The 23,351-nt window shown below is 34.4% G+C and overlaps 1 protein-coding gene and 1 long non-coding RNA gene across 2 annotated transcripts; both read right to left on the bottom strand.

The window, feature by feature from the left end:
- Positions 1–15,334: 15,334 nt before the first annotated feature.
- On the bottom strand, positions 15,335–16,148 carry LOC140006898 (protein FAR1-RELATED SEQUENCE 5-like). The gene is made up of 2 exons (XM_072049570.1): positions 15,539–16,148; positions 15,335–15,387 (listed from the first exon to the last, which is right to left on the bottom strand). The coding sequence occupies exons 1-2, from the start codon at positions 16,146–16,148 to the stop codon at positions 15,335–15,337; spliced, it is 663 nt and encodes a 220-aa protein (XP_071905671.1).
- A 1,013-nt stretch (positions 16,149–17,161) lies between these two features.
- LOC140006341 (uncharacterized) lies at positions 17,162–18,654 on the bottom strand. Its single transcript, XR_011813969.1, has 3 exons — positions 18,436–18,654; positions 17,697–17,754; positions 17,162–17,289 (listed from the first exon to the last, which is right to left on the bottom strand). It is a non-coding gene; the product is annotated as an uncharacterized lncRNA (long non-coding RNA).
- Positions 18,655–23,351: the final 4,697 nt, after the last annotated feature.

Below are 23,351 nucleotides of genomic sequence, written 5' to 3'. Positions count from 1 at the left end.
TCTCGATTCTGGCAAAAGTTGCAAGAGACTCTAGAAACTAAGTTGAACTATAGTACAGCGTATCATCCTCAAACCGATGGACAATCTGAGAGGACCATTCAAACTCTTGAAGATATGCTAAGAGCCTGTATTGTAGATTTTAGAGGGAATTGGAACTAATATTTAACTTTGGTTGAGTTCGCGTATAACAATAGCTATCACTCTTCTATTCAAATGGCCCCATATGAAGCGTTGTATGGACGAAGGTGTCGATCGCCAATCCATTAGGATGAAATAAGAGAGAGGAAGATTATTGATCCGGATACAATACTGTGGGTTGAGAAAGCCTACAAAAGGGTAAAGGTGATTCATCAGAGACTTCAAACAGCCCAAAGCCGACAAAAGAGTTATGCCGATCATCGGAGGAAGGATTTGAAATTTGAGATAGGAGATAAAGTGTTTCTTCGGATTACTTCCTTGAAAGGAAAGATTAAGGCAGGAAAAGGGAAAAAGTTACAACCAAGATATATAGGATCTTTTAATGTACTCCAACGGATAGGGAAGGTGGCTTATCGACTAGAGCTACCAGCTAGCTTGTCTCGAATTCATGATGTGTTTCATGTTTCTTTGCTTAAAAAATACCATCCGGATCCAACTCGTATTTTTCCGCCAGAAGATATTGAACTCGACGAGTCGTTAACCTATGAGAAACGACCCATTCGAATACTGGATAAGAAGGTGAAAGACTTAAGAAACAAGCAGATTCCACTGGTTAAGATTCTATGGAGACATCATGAGGTGGAGGAAGCAACCTGGGAGTTGGAGAAAGACATGCAAGAAAAGTATCCCTAGTTGTTTACGACTAAAGGTATGAATTTCGAGGTCGAAATTTTCTTAAGGGGGAGAGAGTGTGAGGACTTGCAAATTCCTTATATTTTTCTTAAAAATTTTCTTTTATTTGAAAATTATTACTTTATAATAACCCTACCACCCAATCACCCCACAATAAGTGCAAATGAACATAAAATTATGGGTTTTCCTTTTCGTTTTCAAGTTAGCGCGAATTAGGGTTTTTACGCCTATCCGTAGTGTGACTATCCGGTACAGAGGGTAGATCAAATTAGGTGATTAAGAGTGAGGTTTAAATGATATTAAGTGTGTGATTAGAAGTGATAATAATAAGTTAGTGAATTATAAGTTAAAACCCTAGTATACGCGATTTAAGGAAAATCGGCTCGAACCGACGGGTATCATTCGATACCGATTGGCTACCAATTGAACATACCATTTGACCACCATTTTATCAAGTTAATCCTATTATTATTAGAGCCTAAATATCAGCCCTAAATCTGATCGAAGTGGCCAGAATTTTTGACTTCAAGAACCAAGAGAAAAAAAAAATTGAGATGGAAATTGGTGGTGACAAGTGGCACTAATCCATGCACCTTTGACCCAAACTAAGACCAAGCCTTATAACCTTTCTTAACCTTCATTCTTCTCCATTTTTCCAGCCTCCTAGCCGTGAGCCTTGAGCGAAAAACAAGAGAAAGAAAGCTCTAAATCCATCTTGGATTTAACTTGATTGAGTGAGAAAATAAGAAAACCAAACCGATTAACTACTAATTTGAGGGTTTAGAAAGCTTGGGGAGCTAAACTTTGCAAGGAGAGGTGAAGGAGATCCCTTGTAAGCCTAGTATTGAGGTATATTGGCTATCCCTCATCTTTAGTTCCTTTATTCTTGATTAAGTTGCTATACAACTCATAGTTTTGGTTGATTGATAGCTATGCAAGTAGTTGTGATGATTTTTGGAGAATTGGTAAGTTAGGGTTTTGTATTGTTCAGCCATATTTTTTCTTATTTTGATGGAATATGCTGTGAATAAGTGTAGACAAGGAGGTGAAGTAGTGTTTCAAGCTAGAATTGTGAAGATTAGCACTTGTATTCATGAATTCCAATTTTCGGTTTTGAAATTTTTCTGTTCTGACCGGTTTTGTTTGACCATGAGGGAGGCCGAATTAGGTTTAATACAAAACATGAAAATTGTAGAGAATAATGTTCTATAGCTTCCTATAAAATTTCAATTCAATCCGAGTACGGTACCATGTGAAAAGACAAAATACCCCTAACTGCCATAGGTAGAGTTCTGTGGACGGTGTTGACATTTCACCAATCTGACCGCGTCTGTTCATTCTGATCCGTACTGAATTAGCAGTTGGCTAGAACACAAAAGTTTTAGTGTTATGTTTTAGCTGTCCAACAGTCCTGAAAACGCCTCAATCGGACTTTGGTAACCTGAGTTATTATCGTTTAAGTATAGTGCGGTTAACTAGCCTGATTGTGAGATTCTAGTTCTGTAATTTGAAATTTTGACCTAGATACACTATGAACTGGACTGAGTGGTCTTCATCAAAGTTGTAACCCTTTATCTTAGCTTCGAAATGGTATAAATTACATACCAATCCGATAAGCGTAGCTTCGGTTGTGTCCGATACGCTAAGCGACGTCAAATCTGTCTTTTGTTTTATGACTTAAACTTCATTGCCGGACATGTTCCTAGCTTGATTTTGTACTTGTATGACATTGAACTTATTGAACGGATATTGAAATGAGATTATTTTGTGTGTGACTTTGGGACTAATTGAGGAAAAGAATGAAGTCATAAATGGCTGGAAAACAGGTAAATACAAAGGGCGTGCTGCCCAAATTTACGCTCGAGGGTTAGGTAGATATACTTGCGACTCGAGTAAGGCTTGAGAGTAAATACCACGTGAACCATCTAGGATATTTGCGTCTTCTTTTATCGAGGTATATAAGTTAGAATTTGGCCAAACTTGTACCCCTGGAAAATGAAATAATGACTATTAAAAATACGTCTTCCTCGTTCTTTTGACTCAAATGATATTTCCAAGTATAATTGCTACAAAATTTCCCAGTTTGAAAAGCGAGCAAGTGTTTCACGAATATTTTCCAAACAAATTTCAATTACTTGATTCTTATTGAACGAAACGTGTAAGTTTTGAACCTTAGTCGCTTTTCCAAGTTCTTAAACAAAGTTTTATTGCAGATTTGGACTCCAAACCTAGAGTACAACCCAGACGTGATCACTAGAGGCACTACATTTTGGTGAGTGCTTCCAAATATCTGATTAAATTTGACATTTGTGTTTAATACTTGACCAATGTAATTACATGATATATAAGTGAATTGATAGGGCAAGAGTGTACTTTATCGCACTTGTCCTAATGTGATTTGTTCTTGTTCATTGATTGCAATTGACTTGCTATACATGCATATAAATTGTATCTTGCCTGGAATTCCAGAAACCCTGTGGCTAGTTAGTCGAGTCGAGCCGGCAAGGGCCTGGTCGATTAGATAACGAACCCTGGGTAGTTAGTGATGTAGAATGGAGTGTTATCTTCTCGACTAATCGGTATACTCGAGTATTACCACTAGTGTTTATTGTGGAGTTCGGGTCAGATAAAGGGTTTGGTTGGTGGACGGAGATTGGAATTAAGTGGTGTTCTACTGGTCTAGTTTCTTACTTGAAAATTGACGGAGTGTCAACTACCAATCGATCAAGCTATGGTGGAGGCGATATATGAGCAACTGTATCCTTATATGTGAAATGCGGAATATTTATTGTTTGGCTATATGAAGTGCTGTTACTTACTTCTTGACTTGTTTTGCTCGCTGTTTCACTGTTATGCTACTTTTACTTTATTTGATGGACAATTTGATATTTGGAACATCACTGAGGTTTAACTCATTCCATTAGTTTTGTTTTCCTTACAGGGGTACGAGCGAGACATGAGATGTGTATAGACTAGCGTAGTCTAGTTATTTTGAATTTTGAATTGTACTCATGCAAGCACCCGACTAGGGTTGTGTGTACTTGAATTGTAAACCCGTTAATGTATTTGGACATGTATGAACCTTGTAGTTGGATCTGAGTACTGTTGTATATATATTAAACTGAAGGGGTTGTGTTCTTTATTTTTCTACGTTTGTAAGTTATTTTCGCGAGTTTTACGTAAGTGAGTCCTGGCGAGAGCCGGGCAGGCGACTTGCTAAATCCTAGGGTACTCCCTAGGGGGAGGTGGGGTCGTCACAGATACACAATTGTACGTATCATTTATAAATGTTATATGTTTTAAACATTTTAAATATACTCTGAAAACATTTTTTTTTGCATATGACCTTATAAAATATGTAAGAATAATTTGTCATATTATAAATTTTGAATTACTTTTGAATTTGTGAAAGGTTAGAAAATTTGAATGACAGTAACAACAAATCTTTCGAGTTATATATAGAATTGCACTTATCTATACATCACAATTTCCATATATGGACACCTATGAATATAATAAAATGGTACGCAATTTTCATATATTAATGCGTATGAATTTAATAAAATGGTAAAATCTTAATAAATTTATTTTCTGGGTCACAAGTATAAAAATTAAAGTTGTATTAACATACCATAATCTTTGAAAATTATACTAAAATTACCCATATGTTAAGTTCTGTGACTTTCAAACATACTTTGTATCATTTACATTATGGATTTGTATCCATATGTTTTCTATCAAACTCTTTTTTTATTGGCAAATGGTAAGTAAATTATTATAAAAGGTCATTTTATAATAATCATAAGTTTTTATAGATGAATTTTATGTAAACTGTTAAAATTATGAATTCACAAACGACCAAATCTAACTACTTTATGGCACATATTAGTCTAAATGACTAAAAAATTACTTTAATCATGTGCACGTTGATTCTAAATGTTGCATTAAAACTGGATATGACAAAAGCCTATGACAGGGTGTCCTGGGTTTTTTTGATTAACGTCCTGCGCGCTTTTGGGTTTGGTGAGAGGTGGATAGACATGGTTTGGCGGCTGGTTTCCAATCCTTGGTTTTCGGTCCTTATCAATGGGGTTCCTCATGGTTTCTTCTCAGCTTCACATGGCCTCCGGCAGGGGGATCCCCTCTCCCCGTCCTTGTTTATCTTAGGTGCGGAGGTCCTCTCACGCCTGTTAATCCGGCTTGAAGAGCATCCAGGTTTTTGTGGGTTTAAGGTTCCTAGGGCATGCCCTCCAGTTTCTCATTTAGGATTCGCGGATGATGTCCTTGTCTTTTCTAGTGCTTCGGCGTCTTCTTTGAAGTTGTTGATGGGAACATTTACAAGGTATGAAGGAATCTCGGGTCAAAGGATAAATGCTTCGAAGAGTGGTTTTATGGTGCATCCGGCGATGCCCCAGAGTAGAAGGGCTGTAATCCAGCGGATTACGGGCTTCTCACACAGGGGGTTTCCAGTACGCTATCTAGGTTCTCCGCTTTTCGTGGGGCGACAGAAGAAGGCTTTCTTTCAGGACTTACTCACTAAGGTGTATGCTAAGATCGCGTCATGGCAGAATCGTCTGTTATCTTCTGGAGGGAAGATGGTACTTATAAAACATGTGTTGTCCTCAATTCCCTTACATTTATTGGCTACGGTTTCGCCCCCAAAGTCTATCTTGACTGCGATAGAGAGAATTCTCTCTAACTTTTTGTGGGGAGCAGTTGAGGGGGTAGCCAAGCATCATTGGATTGGGTGGAAGGACCTTTGTGCTCCAAAGGAAGAGGGTGGGGTGGGTTTTCGTTCTATGACGGATATTGTTTCTGCTTTCTCGGTGAAATTGTGGTGGCGGTTTCGGCAAAATGCTTCTCTGTGGGCCAAGTTCATGACGGCAAAGTATGTGCGTAATGCCCATCCAGGTATGGTAGGAGATACGGTGGGGGCTTCTGCCACGTGGCGAAGGATGCTTCTGGTGCGGGATTTGGCCGAACAACACATCACCTTTGTCATTCGCTCGGGGAGCTCGAATTTTTGGTTTGACAACTGGTTGGGGACGGGGCCTTTGTCAGGGCAGCTATGCAATGTTTCGGATCACAAGGTCGCTGATTTTTTGGCAGGTGGCGAATGGAACTTCCCGCTACTGGCGAGGTGGGTACCGGACAATGTTATATCGGAGATCAGGCAGTTTCTGCTACCTCAGATTGAGGAGGAAGGGGATGACTTGATGGTCTGGACTCCCTCTCAAGTGGGATCCTTCACGTTACGTACAGCCTTTGACTTAGTTAGGGCACATCGGCCACGGTCTTTTGTATTCGCCAAGGCTTGGCACTCTCGCCTCCCTTTGAAGATATCCTTCTTCTCGCTTCGCCTCCTGAGAAATCGTTTGCCTTTGGATTCCGAGGTGGGTAAGTTCGGTATTGCTGGTCCTTCGAAGTGTTTTTGTCGTACCAAGGCGAGTGTTGAGACGCTTGACCACATTTTTTGTGAGGGGGAAATTGCAGAAGCGACATGGAATTTCTTTGAAATTCTGGCGGGGATTTCGTACCCTCGGAACTCGGCTCGGGGGAACATGGCTAGCTGGTGGTTTCGCGCAGGTGAGAATGCTCAACTTCGGTTTGTTCATCAGGTTGCTCCGGCTATAATTTGCTAGCATATCTGGAAGGCCAGGAACAAGGCACGTTTTGAAGGGGAATTTTATGGTTCTGTAGACATCTCTAGATTTGTTTTCAATGATGTCCGGACCCTCTTCAATCTCACGTTCCCCACGTACGCCAGTGTTCTTCCGGTATGGGCTGACTTTTACACTTCGATTGCCTCCGCTCAGCAGCAGAAGGAGATTAGATTGGTCAAGTGGCTGAGGCCGCCTATTGAGGGGTTCAAACTCAACACGGATGGGTGTTCCAGAGGTAATCCGGGGAGGTCAGGGGGCGGTGGAGTCCTGCGTGATGGTGCGGGGAGGTTTCTGCTTGCTTTCTCGGCGTTCTTTGGGAGGTGTTCTAGCGTCCAGGCTGAGGCTCGGGCCCTTCTCGTTGGGATTAACTTGTGTATTTCGCAAGGCTATGGTCGTGTACATGTGGAAGCGGATTCGTTGATCTTGGTTCAGATATTGAAGCGTGCAATTCGGCACCCATGGAGCATTGATCCCGAAGTGCGTTGCCTCCTCCAACTCTCGACTCACTTTGCTAGTGTATCCCATTGTCTCCGGGAAGGCAATCAGGTGGCGGATTGCCTCTCTAAGGTGGGTTGTGATGAAGGCTGCGACAGGAGCTATTTTCAGTTTGCTGATCTTCCTACGATGGCTCGGGGGGCGTTTAGGTTGGATAGTATTGGCTTTCCTTCCCTTAGAATAGGCTAGTCTGTCTTTTTCAGGGTGGTTCGGTGGATGGTCCTCCTGGGATTTATTTTGTGTAGGGACAGCTTGCTGTTCACTAATATTGCAATATAATAAATAAAAATTGAGTGTTAAAAAAAAATCAAAGCAAAATAAAATCAAATATCTTTTCCTTTTGTATGTAGTAGTTATGCTTACTAGAAAATTATTAAACCATTTTTATAATACATAATTTCTCCTAAAATTAGTAACATTTTCCATGACCTCTAACCTTATCAATAATACTAACCACCGACATGTAGATAATCTTAAAAGCAAAACCCATCAATATGACAAAAAAAGAATGTTTTCATGCTGAACGAAAAAAATTACGATTCTATATAGAATCGAAGAAATTCATCATGAATGAGAATGAATTGCAAAGTTATCACATTTCTAATTTCATATGCATCCAGAATTTTATGCAGTATTAGTTTAGAAGAACTTTCCTTTTTCATACTAAGGAACCAATCACAGTCTCTACGTTTCTTTTAGTTTTTGTTTAACCATTAAACGGGGGGGTCAAAGTTGTTAGCCGTAAAATACTAAATAAATTTAATTCCATTTCAAACTGTAGTTAATTGTATACTAATATTTTACACCACAATCAATTGAACACCAATTTCCTTTTTTTTAAGTAGTTATTATTTATTTTATAACTTAGGTTAAATATTTACATATAAAATAATAGCAATAAAATACCCATCCTCGGATCAATGGAACTTCAATGATTGTTAATAAAACTAATATTGCATTGATAAAAATTAGTCTACAGAATGAAAAGTCAATGGCAACAATTGCTAAAATATAGCAATTTTTAATCATGGGAAAATAAACAACTAAGTTCCCAAAATATTGCACTTTTATTGTTTAAAAAATCTAAACTTGTTGACTAAATTCAAAATAGTTCTATTGTCAAAAATATTTTTTCTCAAATTAACTTTCATGATTAGATGTGAGATACAAATATGGTAAAATATCCCTCATACGTATGTCATGGATATTTCAGACTTTTAGTTAAAAAAAATTTTGTTGTTAAAATAACATTATATCATAGTGTACTAATTATTTTAGGACCATTTTATACATGAACTAAATTTAATTTAAATTATACAATAGATTATATATGCATGTGATTTTCATTTATAATTATTGGATCCTATTCTTATGAACAATCTCCCAAGGAAAAAATCCAGATCATACTGATTTTCTTATATTAAATGTTATACTAATTTTATCATTTTTATTATTATATTATTTCTCGTTTTGTTTAGGCTTTTACTCTTATTATTTCTTGTGTCTCAGATGTAAATTTATTAAAACTTTATCATCTTATTATATTCCTAGTGTTAATTTATAAAAATTTTGATATATAAACAAGTAATATTCTATATATAACTAGGAAGATTTGTTGTTATTGTTATCCAAAATTTCAAACTTTTCAAAAATTGAAAATGATTAAAAACTTATAATACGACAAAATTTTATTACATATTTTTGTGAAAAGTCAAACTATTTTTCATAGTATTTTAAAATATGTAAATAATTTTTTTTAAATGATAACTATAATCATGTATTATATAGGTATATTATGAGTACTTACTAACTAAGGTACTAAGAATTAATCATTAATAAAACATCTTATCGTTATTTCAAATAAATCCCCTAATACTAGTTTGAAATATGTTTTAAAGTAAAATAGTGCATGTGTCTCATAAATCAGTAAGTTTTGATTATTAATCAATTTTACCATGTTATCAGTAAGAATTACTATTTATGTATAAAAACTTACTATTACTTGAATTAAACTTACACTCTAAAAAGTAAGTTTGGGATATAAAGTAGTAATTTATTTATTTAAAAAGTAAGTTTAATATTTATTCCAATTTATATTTTGAAGTATAAAAGTTACTAATTTATTACTGTTAACTTACTATTTTAGATGGAAAACTTACTTTCTTATTTTTAAGTGTTATCCTATTTAGGTGGATAGGCCTATCAAATAGTCAATGGCCGCTAAAAGTAAATCAAAAATAAATCGAAAATGGTCATATAAGTGTTATCCTATTTATGTCTCAAAAGTAAATCGAAATAAAAATGAAAGCTACTTTTTTAAAAAAATAAATTACTACTCTATATTCGAAACCTAGTTTTTGGAGAGTAAGTTTGGTTCAAGTAATAGTAAATTTTTATAGATTAATCGTAAATCTTGTTGATAGAATAGTAAATTTGGTTAATCATCAAAACTTACTAGTTTGTGGTATAAATTTACTATTTTACTTAAAGAAACTTATATGAAACAAGTATTAGGAAGTTTATTTAAACTAGTGCTAAGATTTTTTTATTAATGATTGAAACTTAATATTATAGTTAGTAGTTGTTGGTAACGTAAATGTATAATACATGATTGTATGTTTCATTCATAAATGTTTTGTGTTTTAAGCATTTTAATAAATGTATGTATCATTTATAAATGTTATGTGTATTAATAAATTTGTTTTCTAGGTCACAAGTATAAAAGGTAAAGTTGTACTAATGTAGCGTAATCTTTTAAAATTATAGTAAATTTACCCATATATTAAGTTTCATGAGTTTCAAATATATTTTGTATCATTCACAATATGGATTTATATGCACATTTTTTATCAAACTTACTTTTAATTGGCAAATAGTATGTAAATTATTATAAAATGTCATTTTATACTAATCATAATTTTTATAGGTTAATGGTATATAAACTGCTAAAATTGTCAATTTATAAATGATCAAATCTTACTACTTTATAGCATATATTAGTCTAATCAACTAAAAAATTATCGTAATTAAGTGTACGTTGGTTGTTGATTTGAAATTTGCACCACTGTCACTATTTCGTTATTGCTACCACAAGTTTTTCTAATCAAAGTAAAACAAAGTCAAATATCTTTTCCTTTTGTATGGAGTATTTATGTTTAGTAAAAAATTAGTAAACCATGATTACATTTCATAATTTGTAATGAAATTATTAACGTTCTCTAAATAAATTGGAATAATTTGTAAAATATGTTATTTTTTTTACCAATATAATTAGGGGTGGCAATCGAGTCCAAATCGGATTAATGGGTCGGGTTGAGACCGGGTATAATAGAAAACTCGCTGACCCGAACCTGACCTGCCAACCCGAAATGGGTCAGGATATCTGACCCGAATCCAAAAATTTCATATTGGTGGGTTGACGGGTCGACTCGAATGACCCGAAACTTAATTTTAATTTATTAATTTACCACTGTAATTTCTAATAAAACCAATTTTGCACAAGACTAATTACATAATCAAGTAATAAAAATTTAAATAAATAATCCCAAATCGAATCTAAAATAAATTAAAACACTGTAAAAGTGTTTTATCCCAAAACAAATATAAAATAAATTAAAACAGTATAAAAGTAAAAAATAATATAATACATTAGTTGTCCAAATATAATAATTTCAATTTCACACAAGTTAAATAAGTTCATTTAGGATTAAGTGATTAATGCCTTTGGAAAAAAAGAATAACTTAAGAAAGTTAGATAAAATAATTTTTAATTCGTAAACAGGTTATCGGGTCATATCGGATCACTACGAAATGACCCGAGTTCAACCCATTTTCTTTTCGAGTTCATCGGATTCTACTCGATTCTGACCCGAACCTGCGAAACCTCAATTCGAACCCATTAATTTTGTGTTAGGTTCGTGTCGTGTTTTCAGGTCGTGTCGGAAATTGTCATCCCTAAATATAATCAAAAGAAATTTGCAGTATTACCAAGCATATGGGAGGAAAGGATGATGGCATAACTATAAATGTGAGCAACTATATACATATCACACCATGAGTTTAGGTTTGATTTGTTCAAAACATTGGTAATTTATTCGTTAGTAGATATAAAATGCATATTATTTTTCTACAAATGGAAAATACAATTTCATATATACTAACCATTAACAGAATATGTAGTTTGAACACAATCAATTGAACTCATATTTCATTTGTTTAGCTATCATTTATTTTGTTACTTAGGTTGAATATTTACATTTGAACAGAGTATTGATATCCGAACTTCAATTATTCTTAATGAACTTCAATTAAGTGTCAATGACAACAATCGCTACAATATAGTTTTTTAAAATTTTTTTGAAAAATGACAAAAAAATTACACTTTTTTGTGAAAAAAATCAAATTGTTAATTCAATTCAAATTAATTTTATAATAAAAAATATTATTCCTCAAACTAGTTGTTTAATCCATATCTATGCCCGTACTAGTGTCGAATGGATACCTAAAATAGGAAATTGCAACAAAAAATAATGTTACAAGAAAGGTGCAAATAAGTAGGAATTTTGCTAATTTTAACCCAAAATTTAAAAAATAAGGATAGGCTTTCTTGTAGTTTTGAATTCAAAAGTGTTATGGTTGTGATAGAATTCTTTGCACACTCTCTCATTTGCTTTGCCTTAATTTGTTGAGTCTCTTAAGGAGAATTGAATGCTCTTGGATTCCTTTATGCCAAAGAATTCATAGTACCTAAAGCTGGTAACGTTTTTCCAAATTCATTGACGGTATTTATGAGACCCCCACAATTATTGTTTACTCGGTTACGACAAATGGACAAAAAAAGTCCAAACTAATTCCCACCAACAAATCCAAAATTCCAATGGCCCGCTGCTCTCTTCCTGTTTATTAATCAAGCACAGAAATTAGGTTCAATCTACATTTTTTTCCCCTCACCCTATAACGAAGACAATTGATTGAACAGGAGCTAGCTAGCTAATTAACCAATTAATTTCAGTCTCTGTTTGGTCCATCATTTGACCCGAACCCACATCCAATGTGCTGTTTGACCCATGACTGTATGATCTTGAAAGTACATCAAACGAAAAAGTCTCCTCCTCCACCACTACTACTACTACTACTACTTATTTGGGTTGACAATTTGTGAATTATGGATGAGCGACAAATGAATAATGTAAGTAAATTATGGTGTAGGATTTTATGCTTGTAAGATCTTTTTATATTTTAGTCCCTCTCATAGGTATGTTCTATTATAGGTATTTTTTTTTATATTCACCATATTTAGTGAATATTTATTGTCAGATTTGCTAAAAGTTATTTTCGTTCTATTTCTTTTAGAAGCAAGGTGAAGCAAACAAACTCATTTAAAGATAGAATATTTTTTTTCTAATAGAACACTGAGGTTAGACTTGTAGCATAATTGATGTCATTCATGGTAATGCACACGCTATGCAACTGGAGTTTAATATTGATTGGCTTAGAATTTAATATGGTAACGCACCCCATAAAGGGTTTAATAATTGTTGTCATATCCGTATGTTTCCTTAATTTGTTGATAATATTATTGTGATTACTTTTCCTTGAGTGACTATTCATTTGTAGTATGAAATCTTTTGACAATGGTAATCTGTAAATGAGTAATTGTCATATCCCATTTATTGGACTGCGTGTTCTTGTGATGTGTTTTGGCAAACCTGTGTTTATTGTTGATGGATATTTTAACTATAAATCACTCATCAATCACGATGAGTGTGAATTGTTATCATTCATATAAATTGTTTTTTACAACATGCACGCATAAGTGTAGATATTAGTAACTTGGATATTCATTCCATTCACGACATTCACACTCATTTATCAACAGGGGTAAGATTCTTTTCTAAAGTGCCTGAATAGTATAAGTGTATCAATAATATTCTTACATGGAATAATGTATAAGTGCCTCAATAGTATCACCGAAAATCTTATTTCTTGTAGTGTCTATTGATTAATATGGAACTATGTTGATAATTATTATTATTTTTTATATAGGCTAAAGTTCTACGAGCTAAGTGGAACTCACTATCCCCTACAAAGAAATCAATGTACAAAGAGCGTCAGCGAAAAACTAAAGTTGACTACATCGCAAACAATAGAGATGACAATGCCAACGTAATGTAAAGCTATGAATTATGAAATTACTTATTATTCTAGAAATTTGTAATACAATCTACCAAAATATGTTATTATTCTTTCTTTGAAATATGTGGTATTGGTGACAGAATTTAGAGATGTCACTTATTAATATGTTTCCATAATATCTGATGTTAGAGATTAATCATAGTTGTGCTGCGTATTTTCAGTTGACTATTCCAACCAGAACATCACTGCAAGGTGTACATGACATCATACAAAATCTAGTTCCGGAACAAGAACCTTAATCATGGAAATTGGCATAGGAAGCTTACTTGAAATCAAGTGCAAGAACATTCATAATGTTTTATGTGAATGGTTAATAAATAGATTTGATTATAAAAATTGTACACTGAATGTTCATGACAAGGTCATTCCAATAACTATAAAAGATGTTGAGATAGTTTTGGGTCTAAGTTGTACTAGGATTGACGTGAGTACAAATCGATGCATAGCAGATGATGTTAAAAAATTATCAATTGACCTTCGTTTTCAAGAGTCTGGTTTAACGCTTAGCAGTTTGAAGGCAAGGTTGATGTCAAGTAATGGTAGCTGTAATGATAATTTTAAAAGATGTTTTATTTTGTACATGTTGGGAGCTATCCTATGTCCAACTACCGGACTAAGTGTTAAGTGCGGTTTTCTTCGAGTTGTGCAAGATGTTTCCAATCTTAGCAACATCAATTGGAGTAAAATGATTCTTCAAGAGTTGATCACATCTGTGAAGAAGAAGCATGAAAACAATCAGCTTGGGTTGCGTGGCTGTATTTATTTTCTTATGGTGAGCATTTTTTTTCTCATGTCTTATAGTATTACTAAATGTTTTTAATGTTATTATGCATTTTTTCACTTGTGAAGCTCTTTTATTTGGATCGTGTCACTCCGAAAGGATTGGTATTTGAACCCTTTGCAAACAAGTCATGTCCTCGTGTTAAATTTTGGAGTAATGAAGATGTAAAACTGAAGGTTTATTCACTTACTTCGTACTACGGAATTTATGGCCTAGATAAGGTACAAATTAAGTGTATATATACTTAAATAACTTTACATATGTGTTATTATGTAGCTTTCATGCTAAAATTAATTATAAAATGATGAATGTATAGTTCACCATATCCTTATATTTTTTGTTTGTTCATTCTTGTTTATGTTTTTATGCCTATATTAGCATTTGCTAGTAATGATAACTTCTTATATGAATATGTTGGTAATGATAATGTGCTTTACTTTAACATGTATAGATTCAAGTTATGATCGACGACAGCAACGCATCTATTCCCTCTCCAATGGCTTACATAGCTGATATTGTTCCCATTTTGGATAAACTGTATTCTAAAAAATTTGACAAGGTTGCTGACACATTGGAGAAGATTAATGACAAACTTGACAGTCTTGCAACGGCGGTATATGATTTGTCTACTATGATTGCGATGCAAAATGATTTGCATGTGCAATCTAGTCAATTTAAGAAGGAGACATCATTGCATAATAAGGATGACTTGCAAAATGTAGAAGATTGCAATGAAAGGCAGACTTGTGCTAGTCACTCTAGCATTAAAAATAAAGGAGGTCATGTGGATGAAGAAATTGATCCTAAAACCCATCGCTCACCTGCTGCACGTAAAGAACACTCACCTGACACACTATTTGGTCCTAATCATTATAAGGTGCCACCTTTAGGGTCCCCTCCAGATAAATATGGTGTGTTAAAAGACTTTCGAAAAGGCGTGATGCGAACAGTTAGGAAAAATCACAACACCCTTGTTGACTCACAGATTGTGAAGAGCAGTAAAAACGTCCGACTTGATGACTTGTTTGATCATTTGAGAGATTATTTTGATGGCGATAAAAAGGAACTAGTTGATATGGAAGACTCTTCCACTGCGTGTGAAGAACAGGAAGTAAGAGTAGATTCAAGTTTTGCCTCTCTTATGGAACTAAGTGATGATATAGGTATCAAACCTAATGCCAATGATATGGAGAACACGGATTCAAGTCTTGGCAATAACACAACTAAGAAAAGGAAACTCAATAAATAGTCAGAGTTCAAAAATTATTTGCCGATTGAAGACAAGGTATACAATATGGTTGTTTCATTTCAAATGATACATTTAACATATTACATCTTTATAATACATGTTTGAAATAATTTTTACGTTTCATATCCTTGAAATGCAGTCTCTAGCTTCATCATATCCTTGTTGTGTCTTAACTGCATAAAAACACATTTGATTACTTAATGCGCATAAAGCACCAAATCGAGCTGCTTGCTGAATCTTCAAGTTGAATAGAATATATATTTTTTTCAGCTGGCTTTGCTTGCTGAGTCCATCTAAACAGAATGCATGATTTAGGAATCTCACCCATATCCTCAGCTTTCATAACTGCAAACGCATGGGAGCAAGGAATTCTATCCGACTCAAGTTTCTTACATGAACAAATAATTGTCCTTTCAGATTTATCCAATTCCACTTGCCAAGAGCAAATTCGATGCAAGTACTCAGTGAATGTATATAACTTCACCTTATCTTGATCAACAACTGAAATGAGGCGGAGTGAAGCTTCAGCAGAAATTTCATCACGAATCTTTAAAAAAATCTTTCTCGTGAAAATGCTTGCAGCATTTCCTTCTAATTCTCTCAAATGAGTAATTAGAACAGGAGATGACTGACTTGTGATACATTCTTCCTTGTGTTCATTCTGTTTAACTTTTGATAAAAATAGCTCAAATCGTTGAGCAAAAGGGTGAAGTAGCATTTTGAATTGAAGGTACTTGTGTGCTGTAGCATTCAATTGTTCTGATCTTTGCGTTGATTTCATTCCAGCAAAAAAGTGACCCCTCAAAAATGCAGCAGCCCATTTTTCCCTTTTTTGGTACAAATCCACAACCCATTGGTTATCTCTCAAATTGTGTTTCTCAACTAGCAAATGCCACCTTCTTTCAAACTCCTCATGGCTGCAAATCATGTCCATAGCCACACCAAAATCATGAACGAATCCCTTGTTTGTATTGGTAACCACATTTTTTTTTAAATGCCAAACGCATAATCAGTGACAGGCAGAAGGAATAACTGCCTTTATTGCATTTCTCATTGCACCATCTCCATCAGTGACAACTAAGATCGGTGTCTTTTTTTCCATGGCCTCCAAAAATGTTTCCAATATCCACTTATATGTGTATCCCATCTTGTTGTGGCCCCCAGCTTGGTAAGCTTGAAGATTCACTATTTGAGGAATTCGAATACCAACTCCATGCATCAAAATAGCATACTCCAAATTTGCTGTGTTGACACTCCTATGTGATCGAAGAAATTGTACAAAATCTTGATTTACCAATTGGTGATTGTGATCCATATTAAATCACTTAATTGTAAACTTCTGAATATCCTTATTCCATTGCACAATTATAGTTGCCAGACAACCAAATCTCGTAAGACGTTTTGCCTCTTTCTTACGGTTAACTAAATTTAACCATTTGGTATTTCTAAAGCCCTCTCTGTTGCATACCCATAGTTTGTATGTCACAATACCTTTCTGATCTTTCTTTTCATCACGTTCTCTAATACCAAAACCAACCATTTTGCTATGACATAAGTAAAATTCTCTGGCATCTTCAATGGAATCAAATGTTAATAGTTGAATTTCGTCAGAAGATAATTTGTCAAGTCGATCAACAATGGTTCTCCAACTTATACCACCACCAAGCTTGGCCGATTTGTTAGATAACTTTACTAGATCATTTACATGAACTGTGTGACAGCCCCACCTCCCTCTAAGGTGAACCAAAGGGTTTGGCGGACCGCCTGCCCAACTCTCGCCGGGACTCACTACAGTCCTCAAATAAATTACATCACATTTCAAATATTACATCAAATACTCCACAAATTTACATATCATAAGCGTGGAACGCACACCTACACTCGTTTCAATTCCAAACTTTCATACAATTCCTACTATTACACAAGAGGAGTCCGAATTCAAACTGTACAGGAGATATTTCATCCAGGCACGCATTACATCCAGTCGCCAATAAGTACAATCAGCAAAATACACATGAGATATCTCTTCAGACACACTAACAACTCATTACAAGTGCTTCCTTTGGCCTCGAGCCCTGTGAAGGGGAAAATATTTTGGGGTGAGTTACAAGCTCAGCGAGTGACTAGTAAAATCAGTAATCCAACCAGTTTCATAATAATGCCTTTAGATGATGTCATGGATCAGTGATCAAATGTACGTTTATTGCTCTTGTGAGCCAGTGAAATCATTGTACTTAAACATCCAACTCTCCAATAAAATCCAGTAACAGTCAAGCAGTACAAGAGAGCCATCGGTACTCCCATATTCAAATCAAGTGTCATTAAAGTGGAGATGTTGGTTCTAAGCATAAGACTTCCCAAGAGCTCATTGGAGCCAAATCATTTCATGGTACACATGCAAGTACTCATGATATGCAATCGAGTAAACAATGCAAGAAATAGTTTGAAAAGTAGCTTTGCAAATAGTTGTGGAATCACTCACCAACCACAGCTCATGAATCTCATCCATCATAACTCATTGCCTTGCTCAAGTCCAAACCCTAGATCACAAATATCATGTTAAGCAAAAGAAATTCCAAAATCACCAAGTTCCTATCACCTTTTGGCATTTTAACCACAATTGAAGCTATACTTATCGGATTGAAACGAATCTTATGGCGTTACGAAGCTAAGACATATACCAACATTTCTTATGAAGACCTCCAAAGCCAAATTATACATTTTCATGGTCAAAAATCGAAATCTTAGAGAAAAAATGGAAACTGTCCGTGAAACAGGGCTTAAGGGCAGTCAAGGGTATTTTGATCATTTCACATGCTACAGTACTCCATTCAATCTGAAATTTTGCAGGTAGGTAGCTAACTCAAATCTCTACAACTTTCATGTTTTGTCCAATAGCTGGTTCGGTCTAAAACATGGATAGATTTTCAGTCCAAGTTGAGGCCAGAAACAAGGTAAAAACTGAAATTACTCTTCTAAACTAATCTTTGCATACAACCATCACTAATATCGATTAAAGGTTAGAAATTTCTACCTTAACACTAGAATAGCTTCTACTAATCACATACATGCCAAAATCAAAGATGAAATACTTAGATAATGTCTAAAATTTAGTGAATATCATCATCCCAACTTCCAATCCACAAGAATCTCCATAAATTGTCAAGATCAATAACTTAATCACAAGATTAAAGAACAAAAGAAGCTTCTAGGGATTATACCTTCCAACACCTTGAAAACAAGCAAAGCAAAGCAAAACCCTTTCTTCTCAAAACTTTCCACCCTTAGCTTGCTATCACCTTAGACGTGAAATTAATCGGAGTAGATTTCGGAAATTTAAAGAACCCTCTCAAGATTTGGTGAAGGAATCAAAGGAAAAGAATGGAGTTTTTCTCTTTATTTTGCTCCCAAGATGGTCAGTCAGTTTGGAGATGAAGAAAAGTGGGTTTTTGAACCCCAAATATGGTCAAAAAGTGAAGACTTAACCATTAAGGATAACTGTACATGATAGAATCCGGCCAGAATCTGGCTGGATATCCAGCCGGATAGGAGGCCGGATTCAAGGCAGTAGCTAGGTCAATTTTTTTTTCAAACGGCCAAGCCAATCCGGCCAATAACTGGCCAGATATGCGGCCGGATTTGCTAAGAACACTGTTCACCAGAATTTTTTCCTTTTCTTCTTCTTTCGGGCGTAACAAACTGTCATTTCTTCCATTTTCAGCATGACGATAGAAGCTATCATGTTAGTCAAAGAAGCTATCATGTCAATGTTTGTGTTGATATATGTTTTCTGAGATTTTTACTTAAATTCTTTGTAGTAAATATGAAATATTGCAACTTTGGACTCCTACGCAATCCATACTCAAGTTGATCATACCCAAAGATTGGAATCCTATGCAACCCATACCGAAAGATTGCTGAAAGTTATGTCAAATTGCATAATTACTTTGGAACGACTAGAATTTAAGAGGGGAAGGAGAAAAATACTATGTAGATTCATAACTAATAGAGTAACTATAGTAACAGTCCATTTGGCAATTAGAACTTTTAATTTTCTCACCGGCACAGAGTAGCAATCATAACATACAAATTTCTCTTTGACATTTCACCGAACATCTTATATGCATTCCCAAATTAATCACATTTAACTTAAACGCCTAGTCTCAAGTCCTTTCCTAGCTGTTTCATATGGCTATTAAGCATATTTTACCCGTGGACAATCAAAACTACAACCATTTCCTAGATGTTTCAACGGATATTTTCAGCCCCAAATTGCAATAAATTCTTCAAATTCTCAGCCCTGATTTCGCAAGAAAATCTTGACAAACAAAACAAATGAAATATAAATAAATTACAGCAATATAATCAAACGATTTCAAGAGAACATAATGGTCTAATCTCGTCATTGCTATTTTTCATATGCTTTTTAGTTGGCTACCACTGTTGCTAACCCTTTTATTGTGTCTGCATATGGCAGCACCCAAAACCAACCGATCGATGATGAAGGATAGCGGGAAATCAAAACAAAAAACATTAAGTGGAATACTCAATTTTCAGTGGAATAACAGAAAAACAAATCCTTTTAAGTTGTGGAAATATATTACAATCATAAATTTGGTAAAAACCCAACTTATGGTACAGAAGAGCCCAGTCAAGAACCAATGGAGAATAATCTTCAACACATATGTCCATAGAGCCAAAACCATCGAACTAGATTTTCTTGGATTGAACTACTACACTAGTAACTATGCAACCACTGCACCAAAGTCCACTATAGGAAATTTGAGTTATACAACAGATTCTCAAGTCACCTATGCAAGTAAGTTCTAAGTGTTTCTTGCAATAAATAAACCACATAAATAAATTTTCTTGTAAAACGAATTCGCTAATGTTATTCTCAATAAACCGCAAATTGACTTATTCTCGATAAAAAAATGAAAAAAAAATCATACTTTCGCATAAAATAAGACAAAAAAAAGTCCTTTTTTGCCTCTGTACAAGATAAGGCAAAGAAAATCTTACAACTCTAGCTATTGTATCTGACAATACTTCACCTTGTTCTACAGCCGTTGTTTAAAAAAATGATACAAGTTTAACACTTGTAAAATCTCGAGTGGATCCTACCAAAATAAGATATATTCAAAATCACCTTTTGAATACTCGACTAACAATTGAGTAAGCAAAATTGTGGCTCTCAAAGATAGACTGCTCTTTTCATTTAAAATTTGGAAGAATTATTATGAAGCTGTTAGGTTGGATAGCCAAGAACAACTACATAATGATAGAACAATAGCAGAATGTGTGCTATTCTTTCTTCAAGTAATTATTTATGGTATTTTTCATCCTTTTGTAGTGATGGAGTAAATGTTAAGGGTTATTTTGTATGGTCAGCCACGGACAAATTCAACTGGAAGTAAATACATTTCAAAATGTTTCATTATTACATAAGATTGATTATGTCATTTTTTTTATTTGTTTGTTCTTCTGTACTGAAGATGAAATAAATGAAAATACAAGTAGGCACATTGATTGCGTATTTGTTTAGCACGATGTACTTTGTACCATGCGTTTCCCATCTTAGGAAATATATAAATGAGCTTCTCAAATATTGAACAAAGTTGATTTTCTCAAAGAACATGCGACTCAAACAAAAATTTTGGCAAATGGGATTGGTCGAAAAAAATAGACGTTTTGGTTTCCTCTTTATTTGGGGTTCCTTGCCAATTTTGTTCTAGTCCCCATGGTATTGAGAATATTTGCATACGGTACACAAATAGATGGCTCAGGTTAACAGCAACTCGTGCAATTTTCTTCACATAAAGCCTTTTCTGTTTAGTTAGTTAATACATCCTATATGATTCCCCGAGCTTGACTGAGATTCACCAGATAAACCATTGGCTCTCTGGATTCTGAATCCAACACATCTTTTATTTTTTTCTTCTTTTAGAGGAATTCAAGAAGACAAAATTGATTAAATTAATTAGCAACTTTCCAATTGCAGTCACATGCAAGGCATATACTGCTATTTATTTATTTATTTTGGGGCTAAATTCCGGCATGTATACCTTGATTCAAACAACTAAAGAATCCTACTTGACTTGGTGGCTCTTGAGAGTTGAGCCCATGAGATTAGTATTGCAAATTATTCATTTCAAAGCAGCCCGAGAAAGCAAATTATTGGCATTTTCTCCAACCTTTCTCCATGTAATGATATGTGCATGGATGTTCTTATGGCCTTTTATGTTCTCATTATTGCTCTTTTATGAATGTTCTTACAGATATCGAATCATTTGACTGCTTCTGAAAGTTGACCCTAAAAGACTACAAATTATGACTATGTATATATGCCAAGAACATGCTTATGAAAATATTAGAGACAAAGTCAATCGTAGTTATCAAAAAGCTTATTATCATCCAAAATATTAAAATGTTTAAGAATCAATTGTATTTTGTCCCCCAAACTGAAAATCAAAACCCAGTTTTTAAAGTTTTCTACAAAATACCGGTGTTGAAATGAAATGGGGATAGCTCAGGACTATTTACAAGAACAGTTTGTTTGTTCCTTTTTTTATAATTTAATTTAGTTTGTCCTTTTCTATACTGTGATATCAACAACACTACAAGATTAAGGGAAGGAGCTGTCATTTGCTTCCCAAAAAAGAAATCCACACAATTCTTAGGGGTAAAAAAGAAAAAAAAAAGAGAAAAATTTATATCTCAAAATGTCTTTGTAGTTGCAACATGAAGTGTAATCCTGAATTTAAATATCCGTGTACAAACCATGCTGTCCAATTAAAGAAATAATTTATATCAAGTTAGTCGACATTTGAGTGAGAAGAAATGATTCGATATTAAATAAAGAATATATCGAGCACGATTGACAACACCTTATCAGACTACGACCTTTTTTCACATCCAAGACGTTAAACTTCATATAAAACCAATGAGTTTGCCACACAATTCTATGATTGAAATGCACATAACTTTGTTATAACTTCTTCGAGATTTATATTTTGCCCATTTGACGTAGATATATATAAACTCAATGTGTGAAATGAATATGTCATTATTCCTTGCACTACAAATTTTCTTGAGCCTATATATATTACGCAATTGGTGTGTAATGAGTTAGACCTGTTAAAGCTAAGTTCTCATAATTGATGAAGTGTAAGATGTCATTCTCTCTTCGGTGGAGATTCCTAGGACCAAGTAAAACTGGGAATTGAGTAACTATAGTAACAGTCCATCTGGCAATTAGAACTTTTAATTTTCTCACCCGCACAGAGTAGCAATCATAACATACAAATTTCTCTTTGACATTTCACCGAATATCTTATATGCATTCCCAAATTAATCACATTTAACTTAAACGCCTAGTCTCAAGTCCTTTCCTAGATGTTTCATATGGCTATTAAGCATATTTTACCCGTAGACAATCAAAACTACAACCATTTCCTAGATGTTTCAACGGACATTTTCAGCCCCAAATTTGCAATAAATTCTTCAAATTCTCAGCCCTAGAAAATCTTGACAAACAAAACAAATGAAATATAAATAAATTACAGCAATATAATCGAACGATTTTAAGAGAACACGATAGTCTAACCTCCTCACCGCTATTTTTCATATGCTCTTTGGTTGGCTACCACTGTTGCTAACCCTTTTGTTGTGTCTACATAAGGCAGCTGTCGCGCCCCATTTTTTATAAGAAAAATAAATAAATGGTTCAAAAAGTGAATTTTTGATTTGAAAAAATGATTTTTTGATTTACAAAGAAAATGAAGAAAAATATGGGTCTAAATGGGACATGAAAATGCGACGATTTGACCCAAAATATAGTTTAAAAAGGGTTTATTGAATGAAAAATGGAGTCGCCACTTGGTATAGAGTTAAGGTGTCCCAAGTCACCTAAAAATGAATTTTTAAAGAAAAAAATGGAAAAAACCCTTTTTAAACGACTCCAAATCTACGTAAATCAAAGAAAAAGGTTCGGGAGTCACATTTGACGAAGGGGAAGGCAAGAATGAAATCCAAGGCATCCCTTCGACCTAGCCAAGGCTAGTTGCGTGATTTAGTCAAAGATTTTCTTGTTTTAACCAAAGAATTATCACATTTGGATGTACTATATGGATGCAAA

Source organism: Coffea arabica, chromosome 5e (genome assembly GCF_036785885.1).
Source record: "Coffea arabica cultivar ET-39 chromosome 5e, Coffea Arabica ET-39 HiFi, whole genome shotgun sequence".
In the NCBI taxonomy this organism is placed as follows: Eukaryota; Viridiplantae; Streptophyta; class Magnoliopsida; order Gentianales; family Rubiaceae; genus Coffea; species Coffea arabica.
Note: the sequence above shows the minus strand (reverse complement) of the source record. Positions and strands in the feature narration are given on the sequence as shown.